The sequence below is a fragment of the Microtus oregoni genome, unplaced genomic scaffold, assembly GCF_018167655.1.
Source record: "Microtus oregoni isolate MIOR12 unplaced genomic scaffold, Mior012 000031F_ref0000149, whole genome shotgun sequence".
Taxonomy (NCBI): Eukaryota; Metazoa; Chordata; class Mammalia; order Rodentia; family Cricetidae; genus Microtus; species Microtus oregoni.
The window spans coordinates 29,226,223-29,248,627 of record NW_024543090.1 but is presented as its reverse complement, the minus strand read 5'-3'; the positions used below and the strand labels follow the sequence as shown (position 1 = coordinate 29,248,627).

The following is a 22,405-nucleotide window of genomic DNA, read 5'->3' as shown; positions in this document are numbered from 1 at the left end:
AGAACGTGCCTCATCAGGACAATTAGGAAGCCCCATGCCTACTGTTACAAGCAATAATGATCAGAAAGATAAGTTACGTGTGTTTTGGCAAACTTCTATAAATGATCAAAGACCTAAACTGAGAGTGTGTGTAAATGGCATTTTTATTACTGGCCTGCTGGACACAGGTGCTGATGTAAGTATCATTACCCCAGAATCTTGGCATCCGTATTGGCCTCTTCAGAATGTAAATGTTCAGCTCCTGGGAATTGGAACCCTATCTCGAGTAAGGCAGAGCACGAGATGGGTTGAATGTATAGGGCCAGAGGGACAAATAGGAAAATTAAAGCCATATGTAGCCAATATTGCAATGAATTTATGGGGTCGTGACCTATTACAACAATGGAATACTGAAATTAACATTCCTGCTAAATCTAGAGCCTATATTTCTGAGAATAATATTAAAAGATATTACAAACTGAGAAAACCGGCCATTCGGGCTGTAAAAGAACAAGCAATTGATGTCCCTTCAGAGATACCAACAGCCTTGCCTCTAAAATGGTTGACTGAGAAACCAATATGGACAAAGCAATGGCCTTTAGCTGAGGAAAAGTTACAGGCTTTAGAACAGCTGGTACAAGAACAATTAGATGCTGGACATATAGAAGAATCTACCAGCCCTTGGAATTCTCCTGTATTTGTGGTTAAGAAAAAATCAGGTAAATGGAGAATGGTGACAGATCTCAGGGCCATCAACAAGGTTATTCAACCTATGGGCCCTCTGCAATCTGGAATTCCTTTGCCCTCTTTATTACCAAAAGGATGGCCTCTCATAGTTATTGATTTAAAGGATTGTTTCTTCACTATACCTTTGCAAAAAGAAGATAGAGAAAAATTTGCCTTCACAGTGCCTACTTATAACAATTCTCAACCTTCGAGGAGGTACCACTGGACCGTTCTCCCCCAGGGTATGTTAAATAGCCCCTCCCTGTGCCAATATTTTGTGAACCAACCATTACAAATAATACGCAAGAAATTTCCCAAATCTATAGTATACCATTACATGGACGACATCTTGTTATCCGATTCAAACATGGATACCTTGAACAGACTGTTTGAAGAAATAAAGATACTTTTACCTAAATGGGGATTGCAATTAGCTCCTGAAAAGATTCAGAAGGGAGATTCTGTTAATTATTTAGGTTATAAAATAGGTTTGCAAAAAATTAAGACACAAAAAGCACAAATTAGGAGAGATTGCCTACGGACTCTTAATGACTTTCAAAGACTGTTAGGAGACATTTCCAGTCTACGACCAGCTATTGGAATAACACCTGATTTAATAATTCATTTGAACAAAACCTTGGATGGTGATAAAGATTTAAACAGTCCCAGAGAATTAACAGCTGAAGCAGAAAAGGAACTGACAATGATTGAGGAAAAATTACAACAGGCACATGTGGACAGGGTGAATCCAGAGCTCGATTGTATTCTCGTCATACTACCATCAAAAATTTCTCCTACAGGAATTTTAATGCAGAGAGATGATATTATTTTGGAATGGATCTTTTTACCACATAAACCAAGTAAGAAACTGAAAACTTATGTGGAAAAAGTCTCTGAGTTAATTATAAAAGGCAAGCTGAGACTTCGTCAACTAGCAGGCATAGACCCAGCAGAAATTATAGTGCCTTTCACTGCTGATGAACTAAAGAAATTATGGGAAGATAATGAACCATGGCAAAGAGCTTGTGCTAATTTTTTGGGAGACATTAATAACAACTATCCAAAAAGCAAGCGGCTTAACTTCATAAAGAGAACTTCTTGGATTCTTCCTCGAATCGTCCGTGATGCTCCAATAACTGGAGCCCGTACATTCTATACTGATGCCAATAAATCAGGGAAGGCAGGTTACAAATCAGAAGACTTGGATAAGGTGGAACAAAGTCCGTATACTTCTGTCCAGAAGGCGGAATTATATGCCATTCTTATGGTGCTAAGGGATTTTAAAGAACCTATTAATATAGTTACAGATTCACAATACGCAGAAAGAGTTATTTTACATATTGAAACTGCTGAATTTATACCTGATGATACTGAACTAACCTCATTGTTCCTCCAGGTTCAAGATTTGATCAGGAACAGGCTTTGCCCTATGTACATAACACACATCCGATCCCATACGGGTCTGCCAGGTCCTCTAGCACAAGGTAATGCAGAAATTGATCAATTATTGATTGGTAGTGTGCTACAAGCCTCTGAATTTCATAAAAAACATCATGTTAATAGCAAAGGTTTGAAGAAAGAGTTTTCAATTACATGGCAACAAGCTAAGGAGATTGTAAAGAAATGCCCTACTTGCTCTTTCTATAACCAAACGCCACTGCCTGCAGGGGCTAATCCAAAGGGCACCCAAAGGAATGAAATCTGGCAGATGGATGTGTTCCACTTTGCAGAATTTGGCAAATTAAAATATGTACACCACACCATAGACACGTATTCAGGTTTTCAATGGGCTACTGCCCTGAGCTCAGAAAAGGCTGATTCAGTAATCACACATTTATTGGAAGTTATGGCCATCATGGGTATACCTGCGCAAATAAAGACAGATAATGGTCCAGCATATGTATCTAAGAAAATGAAACGCTTTTTTGATTATTATAATATAAAACACATTACAGGTATACCAAATAATCCTACAGGTCAGGCAGTTATAGAAAGATCAAATCGTACTATAAAGGATATGCTGAACAAACAGAAAGGGACTGAAAATACCCCCAGAAATAGATTACATAATGCTTTACTAACCTTGAATTTTCTTAACGCTAATGAGAAAGGAACGACAGCAGCAGAAAGACATTGGATAATGGAAAAGTCTGCTGAACTAAATCAACCGATTTATTTCAAAGATGTGCTGACCTCTCAGTGGAAGCCAGGAGATGTGCTACGTTGGGGAAGGGGTTTTGCTCTTGTTTCCACAGGAGAAGAAAAATTGTGGATACCATCAAAATTAATAAAGTTTCGATTTGAAGAGGAGAAACCTCTTGGAAAGGAGAAATGACAACTCATCCACAACGATGATATTCATACAGGTGGTAAGAAAAACATATAGAATGGGGGCAGGGTTCTGTTCTTATCTCCATAGGAAAACACTCATCTTTGAGAAATTCAAGGGACCCTGGATGTTTGGATACTGACAGATGGAAAAATACCTGCCCAATAGGAAATATCAAGACAACTGAATGGGTTGTGTAAGTAATATTAAACCATATTTCTAAATTTATAAAGCTGGTTTTGAAGTTGGACTCTGGCTCAGTCCCTCTCCAATTCCAAGCCTGTTAGTAAGAGAAAAACCCAGAGTTTCTGGAGTTTCTGTCTCATGTCAAGAGCCATGATATGGGACAGAAAGAAATATGAGTTTAGAAAACATCTTTGCTTCTCTTCATATCTATCATACTTTTCATTGAATATATCTATCATGTCTTTCATTGAATATATATATATATATGTCTATATGATTAATGTTTAAGTTTTTCATAATGAGCAATGAGTTTTTCCTGAAGTGACATTTGAAGTTTCCAGGAAGAAGATGGGGCCCCATAACAACAACTCCACCTGGTTGATATGACGTCATGATACTGATAGCGCTACTACAAGACCTGCTTTTGGTACCAGCTGCACAAGACAGTTCCAACTTGGTTAGCTGAAATGGTGCACATCTTATACAACATTTTGGCCAGACCTGCACGAAAATACTCAGAGACTATTTGCAATTTTAAAAGACATTATCTTGAAATTTAACCATCATTTTACTTTCACAGGATCCCCCAGAAAGAACGTCGCCCCTATGACAGCTGGAAGTAATTCTAGAGAACGACGTCCCCTCTCCCAGTAAAGTTTGCCCTTGGGTTTAGGGACATCATTTAGGGGTTGATTATAATTAGTATATGATTGAGGGTTGGGGGAGGAATTTTATAAGCTCAAGGATCATTTTGAAAAAAAAAAAAAAGAGGGAATGATGGGATAATAGATTTATAATTGTGAGTTACTGCTTTTAGACAAATATATTGGTATCAATTCTTGTATAATGAAACAAAGTTAAATTATATGGACTATTGTACGCATGCATGTTTCTACCTCTGTTTAAAACATTTTTATGTATTGACATATATTGTATTGATATATATATTGTATATATTTACCATATTGCAGTGTACATTTCTACCTCTGATTAAGATACTTATATAATATTTGTGTATTGATATATATTTACCTACTGCAATGTATATTTGTACATTGTTTATATTTGGAGATCATTGTCCTCATTTGTTTCACAGTCGTTTATTGTCTTATTCTTTAAGTTAGATAGATATTGAGAATTATATAGACTAATTGTCATCTAAGTTTGTCATTTATAATTAGACTAATCAGGTTCTTTAGATATATAGAGATTATACTCAGTATAGATAGATAATCTTCAACCTCTTCAAAGAGCTGTAGAAAATGGCCTTTAATCTAACTCAGAGTTTCGTGATAGTGAGACACAATTGCTCCTGGCAACACCGCTCTATTCCCGAGAGAATGTTGAGCACCAAAAACACTCCACCTGGAGCCTTTCTATTTGGCAGAACTGGCCTTTGGGCAAAGAAATGCCCATACCTCAACCACTGACACAGATACAGAGCATGCATCAATGGATAAAACAGGACTGTCATATCCTGCCAAGACAGGGTAAGATAGTTTTGAAAAGTTCCTTGCCTTTAATAATGGTATGTCAGTTATGTTAGGCCTTAGCCAAAATTGGTTGACTCAACGTTGCAAACGAGACTTTGGGTGATTGCCCAGGTAGTCAGTTGTCTCTGTCAATTGTTGCACATTTTGGATATATCTCGTTTGTTGAGTAGTGTTTATTCCCTTCTCAGATCTTTGACTGAGTTGAAGATTATATAATTGTAGTTACTCTTTACATTATTTGGACTCCTTGAGATAGAATGTTTAGCAAAGCTTTTGTTCTCAATATTGTTTGTTATATTTATTATTTGTTGTTATTGTATGTAGTTGTATTTGGTTTAGTTCTGTCTTATTTAGACAAAAAGGGGAGATGTAGGGATAAGTCCCGCCCCTTAGGGGGCGTGTTCGCCTCGGGCTAATGTCTGCCTATAAATTTGGCAAGCAAGCTCCAAGGGCTTGCTTCTGCTTTCCTGGTCTCCGCGGGAACGGTGGTTCTGTAAGTCTATTTCTACATTAAAGCTATATATATATTTTTACACTCTGTCTGCATTCATTTACGCCGTTACATATCTGACAAGTTTTATAATCTGATATAGATAATGCTTCACTGTGAGGCAAAATCTTGGCTCTCCTCAATATCCAGAGACCTCTGTAGAGCTTTCTAGAATGATATGAGTAGAGAGGGTAACAGTGGCAGGCGCACCTGCAGGAGAGCACAAGGCAGAACTTCCTGGGACAACCCAGTACAATCCAGGGCACTCCCCATGCCAGTGTCATGAAGTCTCTGGACCATGCCTGCTCCCTATACAGTCCAAATGAAGGACATCCTTGGGTGACCCCACGATGGCTTCCTGCTTGGAGGAATTTCATAGAATCGGGAAGCACTTATCCCTTCATTCCGCATGTCCCCACCTGATCCTGTGTACTTCTTCTGAACATTATCGCTAAGAGTGGATTCATCCTGCTTACTGGAGTCTGAGTCCCATGGGAGCAGAGTCTAGCTACTGCTGTGTCACACCAGAGCCTTGTCCAGTGCACAGGGAAAACCAAAAATGTGTTGGTGGCAATAGCTCGCCTCAACAGAAAAACCAAAGTGTGGGATTTAAGTGAAAAAGCACCAACATATGGAATGAGTAAATCCTGGCTGTGTAAGACAGAAAACTGTTCTAGAGGTTTTTTAGTTCCTTTTCTATTTCTGACGAGGCACCATGACCAAGATAACTTACAGAAGAAAGGGTTTATTTGGGGCTTACAGTTTCAGGGGTGTAGAGTCCAGGACCATCATGGTAGGGATGACATGGTGCTGGAGTAGTAGCTAAAAGCTTACATCTTGAGACACAACTCCCAGGCAGAGAGAGCTAACTAAAAATGGCATGGGCTTCTGAAACCTCACAGACACTCCTCCTCCAACAAGGTCATACCTCCTAATCTGGTTTAACAAGCCCACCAGTTGAGAACCAAGTATTCAAATACAGGAGCCTATGGGGCCATTCTCATTCAAACCACCAGAGGTTAATAAGTAGACAAAAAATAAATGGGCTAGCATTTTCCAAATACTTCTATTTGGAACACTGCCTTGGCACATCTCAAATCTATCCTGGACAGTTTGCAGAGGGTACCAGTTTGCATGCTGAGCATGCCACGCTCCCATGACAGAAACGAGTCCTGCTATGTTATCCAGAAAAGAAACAAAACTGGGGATGATTTGCTCCCAGCTGTGAAGAAGTTTCCCCAAGCTGATTTCTCCCCATGTCCCAGAAAACATGAGCAAGGTGTTTCACTAATTTGTACAAAATACCAAAATACTGAACGCAATTCCATGACCATCAAAGGTGCAGACTGAGTAAGGCAGTCAGATTGTGGCATGTAGCCAGACAGTGGTGGTGTATGCCTTAAATCCTAGTACTCAGGAGGCAGAGGCAGGCAGATCTCTGCGAATTCGAAGCCAGCCTGGTCTACACGGGCTTCTTCCAGGACAGCTAGGGCTACACAGAGAAACCCTATCTCGAAAAACAAAAACAAAACAAAACAAAAAAGTATACATGCAGAACTATTGCAATATGTTGTAATGAAGCTGCCCGGCTACTTAAATAGATAGCTTAGGTAAACCACAGAAGCAAAATCTCAGGAGAAAACAGAAAGCTATGGAATACATCAGATATCATGCCTTTCCAGTTACAGTCAATGTACTAAAAATATATAAAAACAACCCAGCCATAGATTCGTCAAGCCGGACTAGCTGGGGTCAGATCTTAGCCCTGCCACCCATATTCCATGTAACTCTGAGAAAAATACTTGACTTCTTCACCTCAGTTTCTCCACCTGTAAAGTGTAAATAAGAGCCTGCCTCAGTAAGTTTTAAGATTGAAGCTCACAGAATAAAAATTAAAGAAGGAATTTGGGAGAAATAGCAGAACCAGAAGTAGTTTAGGTCTTAAGTTGGGCGGTAGGCACATATGCCTCCATTTCACATGCTCCCTACTGCATTTGCAAACACCAGATACTAAACTTGTCAAGCAGGAGCAAGGTGGCCCATGCCAAGGCTCTATCAACAGACCCAGAGTAAAACCTTATGGAGCTAAGGACACTATCTTGGGCGATGTGTACCTGGTTCTCAGTTGGTCACTGGCAGTTGCAGTCCAGTTCTGGATCAGCCCCAGGACTGGGTTCTTCTTATACCGCTTGTTGTACTGGGCCAGCAGTTCCCGGGCCACGACCTGCACAGAAAGTTAATGCTGCATCAGCCGTGCCTCACAAGTGTATGGCCTATCCGTGTCCTCAAACGCGGCAGTCAGAGTAAGTCCACCTGCTATTAGCAAGCTCTTTGGAAAGAAAGAAATCTACGACCCCACCCATTCTTCTGGGGACCTCCATAGCCCATGGTAGATATGTGGCATTTACCAGACCACTCTGCTCCCACCCCATGGTTGAGTCCTAACTCTGGAAAACTGCTCTCTCTCCCTTGGCTTCTGCCAGCCTCCCACACTAGCCTTGGGACCAGCCATCTTAGTCGATGTATCACGTGAAATCTACTTTCAATGGCCCAGACATCTCTGTTCCCTTTTCTGCCTTTGATTTTCTCTGGTTGATTAAACCTTTGGAGGATACTATTAAAATATGCTAGGCAGTGGTGGTGCATGCCTTAAATTCCAGGAGGCAGAAGTAGGTGGATCTCTACGAATTCAAGGTCAGTCTGATCTACAGAATTCATTCCAGGATAGCCAAGGCTACACAGAGAAACCATATTTCACACCCACCCATCCCCCACAAAAAAACCCTGCAAACAAAGCAATCTGTCATTATCCACCAATTTATCAATATCTACCCCTCCCATGACTTTAAAGTTAGAATTCTGTTTCAAGACACTGAATACTGTTGCAGATCCATTCAGAAATATCTGTGGGTCAGCCACAAAGGAGGCCCAGCCGACAGTGTACAGCTAGAACTCCATGCGTGAGAGGTGTAACTTGGCTCAACCAGCCACTGACCACAGCTCCTATAGGAAGAATGAGTCCAAGCAGAACCAGCCAAACCTTGAACCGTGTTGCCTAAGCTCAGGCTGCGTGGTGACTATAATCCCACACTAACAAATGGTTGTCAAGGCACCCAGCCAAGGGGCACTGATTCACCTTTTCTCTGCCTTCAATTCTAAAAAATGTTCCTCATTATTTTGCAACAGCATGCATATTCTCTCTGTCTCTGTCTCTGTCTCTCTCTCTCTCTGTGTGTGTGTGTGTGTGTGTGTGTATGTGTGCGCACGTACATGTAAGTAGGCACACCCACCCATGTGTGGGAATGTGGAGGCCCAAAGTAAATGTCAGGTTTCCTATCCATTGCCCAACCTTTGTTTTTTTTTTTTTTTTTTTTGCCACAAGTTTCCTGGTTGAAGCTGGAACTTGACATTTTGGCTAGGTTGGAGGAGGGAGCTCCTGGGGTCTGTATCCATTCCCTGAGTGCTAGGGTTAAAGATACACACATACACACAGTCACACCCAACTTTACATGGGTGCTGGGGATCTGACCCAGGTCCTTCATGCCTACCCAACAGGCATTTTGCCCATGGAACTGGCACCCCAGTACTTAACCCTTATATCAACACATTCAGACAGCACTTTCCTTTTTTGGTCACAGAAACTACATCTTCATGTAAATGAACGCAGGGCTCTTAGAGAAAGCCACACTGCTCATGGGAGAGATGCTTTTTTCTTTATTTATTTTTTTCTTTTCTGTAGGAACTTTGTTAGCACTGGTGCTTGAGACCAGGTGTGCAGTGCAGGGGACAACGTCATCCAGCAGAGGACTACACTGCCTGCCATGTTCTACCTCAGTCCAAGTTCAAACGCTGGTAGGAGCCTGGGATCTGACTCCGGTACAGCAAAGCTGTTGGGTTCTCTGGGGCCAGACTCTAGGGAGATCAGCTTTAGGTCAGCACACAGTGACACAGCTATTCTCCTTCCCTACCGATGGCACTCTGCAATACTCCCAGCTGTACCTGGGGCTTAAGCCTCGGCTGTAGTCGGCATTTGAGGCTGTCCTGGCAATTCTCTGTAGAAACGCAGGCATTGCTACATCTTACTGAGATTTGTATTTTGCCTTATTATAAATGATTTCCGGACATCACGATGGCTCAGTGGGTAAAAGCTCTTGCCACCGACTCTGCTGGCCTGAGTTCAGTCCTCTGCATGGTGGAAGGAGAGAACTGGTCGCTACAAGTTGTCCTCTGACTTCCCAATTCTCTGGCAGGAAGTAGAGGAAGCCCTGAACGAGGAAGCCCCGACTAAAGAGTAAATGTCCGCTGTTGATACCGGCATGGCCAAGGACCGCGAAGCTTCAGATCCACGGGCAGGTGGTAAAACCTTCCCAATGGGGGGAGGCCCAGCAAATGCAAAGCCTTCCCTTGGGGCGTTAAGTGCAAGTGTTGATAGTGTGGCAGAAAACGGCTTCTCCCAGCCCCGCCATGTTTATGGACAGAACACTGCTCTCCTTTAGAGACTGCTTCCATGAGATCAGCCAAATCTCCCTCCTTAATCCAGCCGTGGACAGTAATCCCAGACCCCTTGCTTATCTGCATGCAGTAACCATGCCTCCCTGTTCAATGCTATACAATAAACACTCAGTTTCCCGACTGCAGCTTTTCCAGCAGGGAGCCCCAGTCCACTCTAAACCAGGATTTTGGTCTGTGTGTCTCTTATTTCTTTACTCATTCACACCGCCTCATCAGGTCGGGTCTCTGGAACTGTGCAATGGCATGACATTTTTGTTTGGTCCCTTGAAGCATTGTCTTGAAATTTCAAATTTATGTCTTTAGGGGCCAGAGAGATGGCTCGGAGGTTAAGTACACTGACTTCCAGAGGACACAGGTTTGATCCCCAGTACTCATCTGGCAGGTCACAACCTTCTGTAACTCCAGTTCCAGGAGATTGGATGCCCTCTTTTGGCCTCCATGGGTGCGCAGACATACATACAGGCAAAACACTTATGCACATAAAATAAAAATAAATAAATATTTTCAAAAATAAGTTCTACCTTAGACGGACAACATGGCCAAAGGTTTTATCTTGGGATAAAGAGGGTGAAATGAAATATGAGAGGCCAAGTAACATGAGTATTTTTATGACAGCTACAGCTATATAAAATAAGCGTGAAAACCAAACATTGCCAATAGCGAGAGAAACAACCAACTCTAAGTGGAAGTGGAATTAAAACGACCCAGCAGTCAAGCTCAAGGTTCACCGCTGTCTTATGAGGACTAACATTTGCAGGTTTTGTTCTGTTTAATTTATGATTGTTCCAACTTGATCTCCCTCTAGTTCCAAAAGCAACATCATTCCAGCTGTTACACACTGGCTGTTTCTGATTCCTGCCCACTACAGTTTTCCCTGGATTTACTGCCCCACCTCAAAACAAAGCAATGTTGGCCGCTGTAGTCTCCCTGCTGCCTAGAACATAGGTATCAGAAGGGCAGATGTGTTTGTTCTTCACCAGCAGACAAGGAACAAAAAACTGGAGAGTCCCAAAGCCACTGGATTCAAGTTCGCTCTTGACTGAGTGAAGTGAACGGGCACATTCCTGTCCTAACTTCACCGCCTCTCTCCAGTCCCTCAGTGACACCCTCTAACTCTGTCACTGCTGAATCTTTCTGATTTAAGCGACTCAAATTGGGAATATTAAGTCACCCTAATTAGAATAAAATAATAATCAACTTCCTCCTGCTAAATTTAAGAGAGACAAGAAAAACTGCCCCCTGGCTAGCACCACAGAAGCAGATAACCACTTGTGGGTCTCTACTCCTTTTCTAGGCCAGGAGACAAATTAATGTTTTCCAAATGGGCTATTTTGCACAGCTGATGGCTCTGTGGTGAGACTCCAGGTGTAAGCAGACTTCCTTGTCACTGTGCAAATACCCAGCCACGCAAGGCAATGGGAGGTCTGCTTGGGTTCACAGTTTCACAGCACGGAGGGCACAGAGGGGCAGAGCCCCAGGCATCATGGTGGTCAGAAAGCAGAGGCAGAGAGGAGCCCACTAACTGACTTTCTCCTGTCCCCAGGTCATTCCAGCTGGCTCCAGGCCAATCGGATGGTACAGTCAAGGGTCTTCCCTCCTGGATAATCCTCATAGGCATACCCAGGTGTGTTTTGATAATCTTCCAGATAGTTCTTAAATCTAATTTAGTAGAATGATCCCCCAGACTAGTGATAGATGCTCTCAGTCACTGAGATTCAGGGGCTCTAGGTTCAATACTTTATCAGACCAAATAACAAACAAGGCCAAGCCAGGTCAGAGGCCTGAGCTGAGCCTGAAGCCAAGCTGGGTATTTCCACCTGTGAAACCTGTCCCTGAATAGACTGTAATAGACTACGCTTTATATTTCTATCGTATTTCCACTATTTTTGCAGCTTCCCGTTTTAAAACCATCACAGATTCACAAGAAGTCACAAAAGTCAAGCAGTACAGAGACACTGAGGAAAGTGACCTCATCTGTGACAATAGTGCCTCTCAAGGCAGGAACTCTGCAGCCCGTTTATTCACCGGGATTTCATTATTTAAAAAAATATACATACCCTTTCTCTCTTTTTTGACTTTTGTCTGTTTATCGAGACAGGGTCTCTCTGTGTAGCTCTGGCTGTCTTGAAACTCATTCTGTAGACCAGGCTGTCCTGGAACTCATAGGAATCCCCCTGCCTCTGCCTCTGCCTCTGCCTCTTCCTCCCAAGTGCTGGGATTAAGGATGTGCACCACCACTACCTGGTTTAAAATATATTCTTTTATAAAATGAAAAATTTAATACAAGTGGTTACATCTTTCTCCAGGTCTGCTGTTGTCCTTATATCTTCTCAAGGAAGGTTGTGATACAGTTTCTGTCTGGGGATTATGTCTGAGGCCACTCACACTGCTCTCTGGTTCTGAACATGAGTGAGTGCCCTGTTTTCTTGCATATCTAGCCAAGAGTCCTTTCTTAAAACTTGGAAATGACTGAACAGACAGAACAGACATATATAAAGCCCCATCTACAGAAGGAATCAAGCTAATCTGTAGCCAACATTCAAGACTATAAATGCGAGTAAGTGTATGGAAAGATGACATCAGAAACACACATTTATAATAAATATCACATGCATCCTGGAACACCGATTGTATAAAACCAGTAAATTTTTTTAGGTCAAATTGCTTTTCAAGGCATCTAGAAGCAACATTGCATTTCCACAGGCTAAGGATCTCACTGATTCCTGCCAGGTACAGTGAGCTTGGATTAAAAAGTCTAACAGGGAGGGTTTGCTGCCAAGGCAGAAACATTTGAGCCAATTAGAACAGAAAAATATGACTCGGAATAGAAACTTGTAGATAATCACCCTAGAAGGGAGAGACAGGTACTGTAGGGCCGCAACCGGGCCTTACTGGGGCCTCGCTCTGGCCGCACTTGGGCCTCACTCGGGCCGCACTCGGGCCGCACTCGGGCCGCACTCGGGCCGCACTCGGGCCGCACTCGGGCCTCTCTCAGTCTGCACTTGTCTGCACTGTGTATGGTGATGGAGTCATACAAAGCAGTAGTACTTGTGACTTCACAGGTCTAAACAGTGATGCAAGTACAAAATAAAAAGGAGGTGTCTTTTGCTAACTTCTAGAAGGTGACTAGAAAACAGAAAACCAAGTGGGGTCCTTCTGCTGTGGATCCTGTGCTACTGCCTAGGCCTCACCCCACAAAGCAGGCCCTGGCCTTAGGAGTTTCAGTTGGGACTGTCATGGAGAATGTAGGATTCCTGTTAACATCTGGACACCCAAATAATGCATGACATATATGCTAAAACATCATTTGTCCTTATTCAAAATGCACATGAAACGGAGTGTCCTATAATTTACTCACAGCAGCAGCCCAGTAGGCTCCTAAGGGGCAGTTCAGGGACCACCTCGGTGTGTGAAGGTCAGAAAGAGAAGGAGGTGCCAGCCTTCATCAGGCACCATAGCCATCTACTTCTCTTAGGAGCCGGGTCACCAAGGCAAGAGGAGAACATTCAGAGTCCTCAGGGCCGAGAGAGAGGAGGGAAAATCACTAAGAGGGAGAAGAGGAAAAAAGGGAGGGGAAGGGAGCTGAGGAGAGGTGAGTCAAACTGATTTGAAGTCAGCGTGTACACCAACCTGTGTGATTCTGAGTAATTCCTGACCCTTAAACATGTACCTGACATTTTAAGCAGAGGAAAGTGATTGTTCAGGTTCAGCAAAAACCACACATTTAAATAGAATGAAAGTGATGAGATTTTTGTTATTTTAGCTAAGTCTGGGCCTAATGTACCTTATATTCTCCGTTTCTTCCTGATTAAATGAACTGAAAGTTAATGGTGTCCTTCAGCCTCCCACACTTATGGAGCACCTACTATGTGCACAATATCTACTGCTTCTGTTTAGTGCAGACTAAAGAGATGAACGAGACACACCTGTCTCTTGAGAGCTTCCGGGGGAACTTGAGAGGTCAGCATGTGTATGCTGGACTGGTGGCACCAGCAAGGTCATGAAAGGCCCAGAAGCTCATGGGTGGAGAGTTGATCCTTACTCTGTGAGGAGCCGAGGGTACTTCATGCAGGAGGGAGAGTTGATTTGAACTTTAAAGAGCAGAGAACCAACCTTTTCCTTCCTTCCTTCCTTCCTTCCTTCCCTCCCTCCCTCCTTCCTTCCTTCCTTCCTTCCGTCCTTCCGTCTCTCTGTCCCTCCCTCCCTCCTTCCTTCCCTCTTCCCTTAATTCTTTATGTCACACGTACGATGACAACAGCCTTTTCCTCTAAGCATCTACTGGGGCTCCCTTATAAATTCTTTAGACAGAAGCTCATTTCATGTTTGGGCATTGATTGTCTAGTTAAGACAACTCAAGCAGGGTCACGTGCTAGGGTCACAGAGTTGGGAAGTGCAAGGGTTGGAACTTAGACCAGAGTTCACATTTTTACTAATTCTATACCCAAAGTGCACCTACTGTGTGACAGGCATAGTGACAGGTGCCAGGGTTCACATCGAGGCATAAGGCAGAGACATGGCTCCACAGTGGGCATGGAGGTGGCAGGTGACAATAGGTCACAACAACACAGACATAGAGAGTCACCACATTGCCATCATCAGGGCAGGGAGCGAAACACTTCCCTCTACCTCAGAGGGCAGAGGGGCTTCTGGGAAAGCAGCTTTGCTGCTTCCTGTTGGAGCTCCTGACAGATATTCTGTGAGTGTAACATTGGCAGTTATGGTTGATGCCTCTCTGTGTGCAGGTCTGTGGGCAGTGCTGTGTGGCAGCAGAGGACGGACTTAGAGAGCTTGCCCCTCCCTTCCCCTGTGCCTCCTTCCATCCCCGGTATACATGGGTCATACAGTCTGGGTTCTGCCGTAGTATGTGGCTCACACCTTCCACTATTACAGCAGGGCCACATACCACCTCTTCATGGGACTTGCTCACACTCTCCTTTGCCAGAGAACGGCTGGTGCACTAATGTCTGGTGACCAACCCAGCTCACTGAACAGAAACCAAACCCATCTTTGGTGTAGGGGACAGTCACAGAGCTCATACACACAGAATGGCCACAATACAACACAATTGCGTTCATACTCTGCGCCCAGCAGTCTATGGCAACACAGAGTACAATATATAATACACAACACTATGTATATTGTAGGTGATGCCCCCATTTTCTAGGAGAAGGCCAAACTAGAGATTTCACAACATGAATAAAACAGAGGCTGTCTAGCCTAAGTGAGTTTTGTCCCTCTGGTACCTCCTGCTCTGGACTTCTTACAGCCACTGTCAATTCAGGGGACTTACAGTCATGAGAGGCCTCTCCCAGGAATGTCCTGGATCTAAGGACAGGAACCTGTGAGGCTCAATCCTGGTCATTTACCTTCCCCAGGGAGCCACCAATCTCTTCCACCAGCATCCAAAGCTGTGTTAAGAGTAAAAACTTCCAGAAAAAGCGATCAGTTTGGGAGCCAAGGCCTATGCCCACGACGTGAGTGGCGCTCACCCCTCCGGGCAGACAGGCTCAGTTGGATACCACCATGCCAGCCATTCCACATTAAAAATACTGTGCTCATCATTTGAAAACCCGGAAATTCTGAAAGACCCGAACCCGCATTCCCCAGGACAGCTATCAGAGAGCCAAGCAGCAACAGTAAGTCCCCGGGAAGAAGGAAAAGGACCTCAGGCTATCTAACTCCTCACCACACTCCGAGGCCCCAGGGCCTGCTGCACTTATTAAAGGACCCACCTGGCCCGGAAGATAGAAAGCAGCACTCAGTTATCTTCCAGGAACCCACACCAGCTGATTCAGGAGCCTGGAGTGCGGCCCTGCCCCTCGGCCCTGGAAGTTCTGTTACCACCTTAAAGAATCTGCTTTGTGTGGCAGAGCAGTTCACCCTGTGCCATGGAGGCCAGCTGGGGGGCAAAGCTGCTCTGCTGTCGGCTGGTGCCGACACCCCCACAGGTTTTCAGTTTGGGTCCAAATCCTGTCCCATTGAAAGGCAGAAAACATTCATACTCATCCCTAGCCTTCTGCAGAGTCAAAGCTGAGGCATGTACGCATGGCATCCAGAGATACCAGAGAGGAATCTAGCTGGAGGAGTCATGGGATGGGGTAAGAGAGGGGGGCACTTCCTGAGGCTCTGTCCTCCTCCAGATTTGAGGTGGCTGCTTTGAGAACCCAGGAAGTGACCCAGGAACTACTACAGTGTCAGTTCAGTGAAACTGACCTCTGGGAAGAGGGTCAGGCCTCCAGGACAGACAGGCTACAGAGCTGTCTGGCCCTGGAGTCCCCATGGAGAACAATAGGCATTTGGATGTTTAGCCACATTACTGAATGTATTGACTGACAGACCCACTGGTTCAGACTAAACTCTCCAGGCAAATGAGAGCCCCTGCCAAGCTGTAGTTTCCTCATCCCAACCCCATCCCCTCTCAAGCTTCCCCTGTGTGCATGTCCGTCACTTCCACCAGGTTCCTGTGTTCATGAAAGTGTCCATCCCCACTCACACCCAAAGCCTGGCCATGACCACAACCCCAATGTGTATAATTGTTAGTGCTCAAAATAAAAGCAAATGAAGTTTAAAATCTATGATGAAATAAATAAATAAACAGCAAGGAGACCGCTGGAAACAAATCCTCTCAAATTTTCTTGAACTTGAGTAAAATGTGGAACCTTCCTGGGGTGGGGGGAGAATAAACTCCCCTGCAATGTTGACTTTAGTTGTTTCAAATTATGTTACTTAAACATGCTCAAATGTAAAACTATATATAAATACCTTATGTTTATAGAGCTGTCCAACTATAAACGAGAAAATTAAAAACAAACCATGCAGCATACAGCAATGAATCTCACGCCAACTGCCCCAATAGCAAGGGTTAGAATGCTTGTGGCAGAAACGTGGCCCTGTCGCACTGTGGCAGAGCTCCGGACAGTGCGCTCTTGGCTCTGCCGGCTCAGGAAGAGGTTCACCTCCTCATCCTCTCTGTGCCCTGTCAGGGCCTCTTACAGCAGCACACCAAGCTGTCCCTCGTCCTTTGATTTTTCCTTGGCACACACACATTTTTTTTTCACTTAAATTGGACCTGTGTCTTTTCTCCCCTCATTGTTTTCTAGTGATTAAGGTGTTAGGACTTGGTACAGAAAGCTTACAAATTCCACAGTCCTCCCTTATTCACAGTGACCATCTAAGACTTCAGTTACCTATGGGTCTATCTGCAGAAAATATTAGGTGGAAAATTCCAGAGGCAGTCTAAAGTTTTGACAATAACTATTACAGTATATCATTATTAGTGTGTTACTATTATTTTTAGCTAATCTCACCGAACATAGCATATAAATTAAATCTCATCATAGGTGTGTGCGCCCAGGAACAAATAGCATAGTTAGGGTTTGGTAGTCTATGTACGACTCATGGCTTTAGGCATTAACTAAGTATCTCAGGATGTTCACCCCGTGGGTCAGGGGAGGTCTGCTGGATGGCAAGGAACCATGTACAAAAAAAGACAAAGATTGGAAGCTCATGTGAGTCCTGGTTGGATGGTTGTTATTCTAACAGTTGACATACCCTACTTAGACTGTTTCTGTTTAGATTATCATCAAAATTAAAATACACAATTAACACAATCCTGCCAACGACCCACAGGCATCGACTGTGCAACAATGCTAAAATCAGCCTTGCTACAAAACGGTTACAGTCAGTGTAGAAAATGAAGGCATCCCTCTGGAGAGCAGAGAAGCAAAGATAAAAGAGCGGCTTGGATTTGGAAGGTTCCTTTTCTACAAAAGTGCACACATGGAGTCCTTGAAGAGAGCTTTAAATATTTAGACGGTGTAACATCTGGTTTTGAAACTGGGTACCAGCTTTGTGTATGGGTCAATGGACTTGGAAAGAGAAAAACAATGCCATTCAAACTACCTTGGTCAGCATAGAAAAAAAAAACTGTTCTCAAGTCCCTCTAATTTCCGGAGAGGAGGGTCACATTTGGAATTGCTTGGGATCCATCCTAACCCTAAGCAGATCTTGGCGATATCCTTCTATGTGCCCATGCCATCACCTTAGCTTGGGCGTCTGTGGTTTGGTCCCAGGCACAGTTCTGGTTGCCCTGCTCTACCATGGCCCTCGCAGCATCTGTTAGCCAGGCCTCTGGAGCCTCTCTGGCCTCATTTTACACACCCTTATTTCCCACCTCTTATCTACTCCTAATATTTCTGCTGCTATTACATTGCGGGCAATTCTATGATGTCTCCCATCTAGTCTTAGGGAAAGCTCTTGAACTATTTCCCCACCCCATCCCCAGCTCTGTAGATCAGGAAGACCCTTGGCCTTCCAGGAGGCAGGAGCTATGATCTGCAGCAGAGGCCACCAGCCCAGATCCTGTTGCAGGCCAGATCTCAGTCCTTTAGATGAACAACGTGACTGAGCTGATCCCATCTTCTGATGTGAGAGATATCCTTATCCCAGGGTTGTGTCCTTCAACATCATCTGCTAGTCACTAGACTCACCCAAAGTCAGAGGACCAGCGTCTATTAAATCGCCTTCTGGGGTATTACAGGGTTCTCCTAAAATAGAGGGTAACTCCAAAACTTCAGATCAAGGTGCAGCCCTTACTGTCACTTCAGGTTGGCCTCAAGGATCTCATTCCAGTTTACAAGGTCTTACTTACCTTGGGAAAATTTCAAATTCTTTCTGCTATGGAGGGAGGAGATGAGTGAAGCTAAAAGATGGATGGATGGATGGATGGATGGATAAATGGATGGATGGAGGATAGATAGATAGATAGATAGATAGATGCATACATACATACATAGATGGTAGATAATAGCTATGGATAGATTTGTCCCTTGGAAAGAACTTCTTACCTGTTACTCTTCAATCCTTTTCTTTCCTTTCCTATTTTTTATGTTTCAAGAAGGAACTATATATTTTTAGATTTTTCCTTTAGTTTTGAGAATTCCATATGTAAGTGAGAATCTCATATATATTCCTTTATTTCCCTCTCCAATTCCTCCACGTTTTCCCCAACAGGTGTCTTACCAACTTCATGCCTTTGTTTTGTTGTTGTTGTTTGTTTGTTTTGTGTGTGTTTTGTTTTTGTTTTGGGGATAACCTGATAAGTCCAGTTAGTACTGCCCATATATGCATGAATGTGGGGCCATTCACTGGAGTATGGGAAACCTACCTATAGTTACACCCTCAAAAAATAATAATACTTGCTCCCCCAGACACTATTCACTGCCAAAAATAGCTCCCCCACAAGGGGTGGGGCCAGAGATCATCTATGCTGAAATGTTAGCGGGCTTGGTCTTGTGTAGATAACCACAGCTACTGAGAGGTCATGGCTGTGACAGTCATGTCGTGTCTAGAAAGGAGCTGTAGTTCAAGTAGACTTGATTCTGAAAAACTCAAAATCACATAAAATGAACTAAAAATTTGAGGTAAAAAGTAAAAGGCTCCTATTCAATGCTTTGTATCCAATGTCTCATTCCAGGAGATTTGGTTAAAGCAGCAGAAGGTGTCAAGGTCAAACAGATTCTATGTGCTCCTGAGTGGGCTTTATCGCAGTCCATTTGTCCTGGTGTCTTAATGGCCTTTCTTCTTTCTCACTCAGTTCAAGAAGAAACACAGGCTTTCCCTGTCACATGGCTAAGCCCCTCCTGCTTCTTACTCGCGCTCTTTGTTAAACAGAAACCACTTCCTGTTTGAAGACTTCCTTTGATCCCACTTGCTCTCCTGTCCTCACTTAGACTAAATGTTTCCTGGGCTTGGGCCGTCCAGGTATTTCTTTACACAGACTCCACTTGGGCAAGTTCTAGAAGGTCATTGTCTTTTGAGCTCTTGATTCCTGTGTGCCTAGCTACCTAGGCCTTTCATTTAGCAACAAGGCTGTTCTTTCTCCATTGTATTTCCCGTCATCTTGTGGCATCTCTGTCAGCTGTGGATGACTGGACTTATCCCTGGGTTTCTGCCTTCTTAGCCTAGCTTTATGCCTGGGTTATGCTGTTTGTGTTTCTTAGGTAATCTGGTGGAGAGATGCATTCTTTGTGATCAAGATTTCTCACATACGAACTTTGTGTGTGTGTATGTGTGATTTTGCTTTGCTTTTTGGTTTTAGTTTTGGTTTGGTTTTGTGGTTCTATGGACTACATTGATGCTTACTATGAATCTGTAACTCTCTTTGAGCTCTATGGACATCTTAACAGTACTAATTGTTCCAGGGCATTAGCATGGCTGTTCTTTCTAGTTGTTAAAGTCTCCTTAATTTTCATTCATTGGTGTTTGGTGATATCTATGGTAAAGGCCATTTTTGGTTCGATTTTTCCTGTGCACTTTATTTTTATACTTTTGGCTATTTTTAATAGGTCTGTTTTCATGATTTCTTTCTTGGGAATTTTGTCATTGGATGTGTAAAATTCTGGAGTTTTATGTATTGGTTTTATATCCTGCAGTTTTACTGGGTTTGTTTATCAGCCCCATTGCACCTTCAGTGGTGTCTTTAGGCTTTTCTATACAAGGAATAATATCATCTACAACCTGGTCTAGTTTGATCACTGTCTCTCTTCTATACAAAAATCAACACAAAATGGATCAAAGATTTAAATTTTAGCCTCTGAACTACGAAGCTACAAGAATAAGGGGAACACTTTAAGATAATGGTATAAGTGATGATTTTGCAGACATGACCTCAAAAGCATGGGGAAAATATAAAAGAGGGATTATATTAAACTAAAAACCTTCTGCATTGCAAAAGGAATAACTTTACACCAGAGTGAACAGACAGCCCACAGAATGGGAGAGGGCATTCACCAACTGTTCATCTGACAAAGGATTAGCATCTAGAATATAGAAGGAAGTCGCAGAACAACAAACCGAATAACTTGACTTTAAATACTTCTTAGAAGAAATTCTAAGGGCCAACAAATACATGAAAACACTCAAAAGGATTGGCCATCGGCATAGACAAATCAAACGATAGTGAGATATCAGAGCACTATTCAGAGCAGCTAACAGTAAAACAAAACAGAAAAAAAAATGCTGGTGGAAGGTGAAGAAAAAAACATTTTCACACACCCATTTTGCCAACCATAACGGCCTTTCGAACGGCCAAAAACAGAATGGCCATTTGATACAACTAACTGTTTTCTGGGTGTCTATCTGATAATGAAGCCAGCATACCAAAGAAACACCAGCATGTTTCTGCAGCAGCACTCATAATAGCTAAATATGGAATCAAACTCTGAGCCTATCAGCAGACAAGCAGACAAAGAAAATGTTTACATATACAATGGGATACTGTTCAGCTATAGAAGACACAAAACCCTGCCATTTGCAGCATGGACTTCAACCAGTGAAGAAATATTGCCGCCCTGTGACAACCTGTGAACGAAAAGCCTGGCCCAGACCCTGTCCTGAATGAATCTAAAATCTAGTTGGTTTTTGTTCGTTTGTTTGTTTGTTAATGTGCACTAGTACTTTGCTTGTATGAGGATGTCAGGTATCCTGGAATTGCTAGCTGTCCTGGGTGCTGGGAACTGAACCCAGGTCCTCTGGAAGAGCAACCAGTGAGTGCTCTTAACTGCCAAGACATCTTTCCAGTCCTAAAGTCTAGTATTTTAACAGAAACAGAAAAGGGAAATTTTGTGTTTGTGGCTGCCCACAGCAGTCCAGGGTGAGTCACTTTTCACTTGCTTGGAAAAAATGTTTCTTTTTGTGGGTCACAGGACTCCCACTGCAGGCTTCTCGCCCATGAACAGACAACACTCCATTAGCATTCCTAAGCAGAATCTGGGAAAAGGCAGTCACCCCAGCCAGGTAGGAATGGAAAGCCCCCACTTGGTCTTTTAGCAAGTTTCCCAAGGCTCATTTGCATGTTTTGCATGTTGCATATTTCCACTTCAGGGTAATAAACAGCACGTGTAAAGTCTCCGGATGCCATTATTTAGGAGATCTGCCAGGGATTAGGCAAGGATCTGTCCTGGTGTATACCTAATGAGGCAGAAGCAAGTTCTAATGGGACTTCATGGATTCAGACCATAATTGGATTTGGTGGAGGGTGTAATTAAATTCCATTAAGAGCCCAAAACCTCTGCCCTAGAAAATAATGGAAAGGTCAGAAAACCTACCATTTGTCTCCAAGGGAAATATGGAAAGGTTGCAGAAACTCTAAGGACAGCCACCCAACATGGTAGATAGAACTGGGAGTTTGATCTTCAAGGAAGTGAGCTGAAAGCGCCGTGGTTGATAGGAGAATTACAAAACTTCTGATAGCGCAGATACTGGGGAGTGGGTCAGCCGGCCAGCTTGCCATCAGTCACACCCCAGAGAGACACCTGCAGCACGTCCTGCTGTGTGCCCAGAGTTTCCAGGCTGCACGGTCTCCAGAGGTGATCCCCAGGTAATGGCTGTGGAGATGGTGCTGGCTGACTGCCCTGGCCAGAGCAACCTTCCTCTGAGAAGGAAGGGACCCACTGAGAATCCCTCAGAGGCAGCTGCTCCTAGCCACACTGGATCCTACTCTGATGTTCCTAACTGAAATAGAAAAAAAATCAGGAAACTGGGGGACAGAAATCACTTTCCACTCCTAGAAACCAATCAGAGACAAGCAACAGGTGAGGCAAGCATAACCTTGTTTATCAATTCTTCTTTTATGAATTATGCTTTGCTGGCACGCCTATGACTTTTTTCTTTGTTACAGCTCTCATGAGA

At 43.5% G+C, this 22,405-nt stretch overlaps 1 protein-coding gene across 1 annotated transcript in view; it reads right to left on the bottom strand.

Annotated features, from left to right (window-relative positions):
- Positions 1–22,405, bottom strand: part of LOC121465587 (acyl-coenzyme A oxidase-like protein) — a 300,287-nt gene that overhangs the window by 83,496 nt on the left and 194,386 nt on the right. The window contains exon 14 of the mRNA XM_041678830.1: positions 7,318–7,427. Coding sequence (XP_041534764.1) covers positions 7,318–7,427 — 110 coding nt within the window. The remainder of the gene's footprint in view (positions 1–7,317; positions 7,428–22,405) is intronic.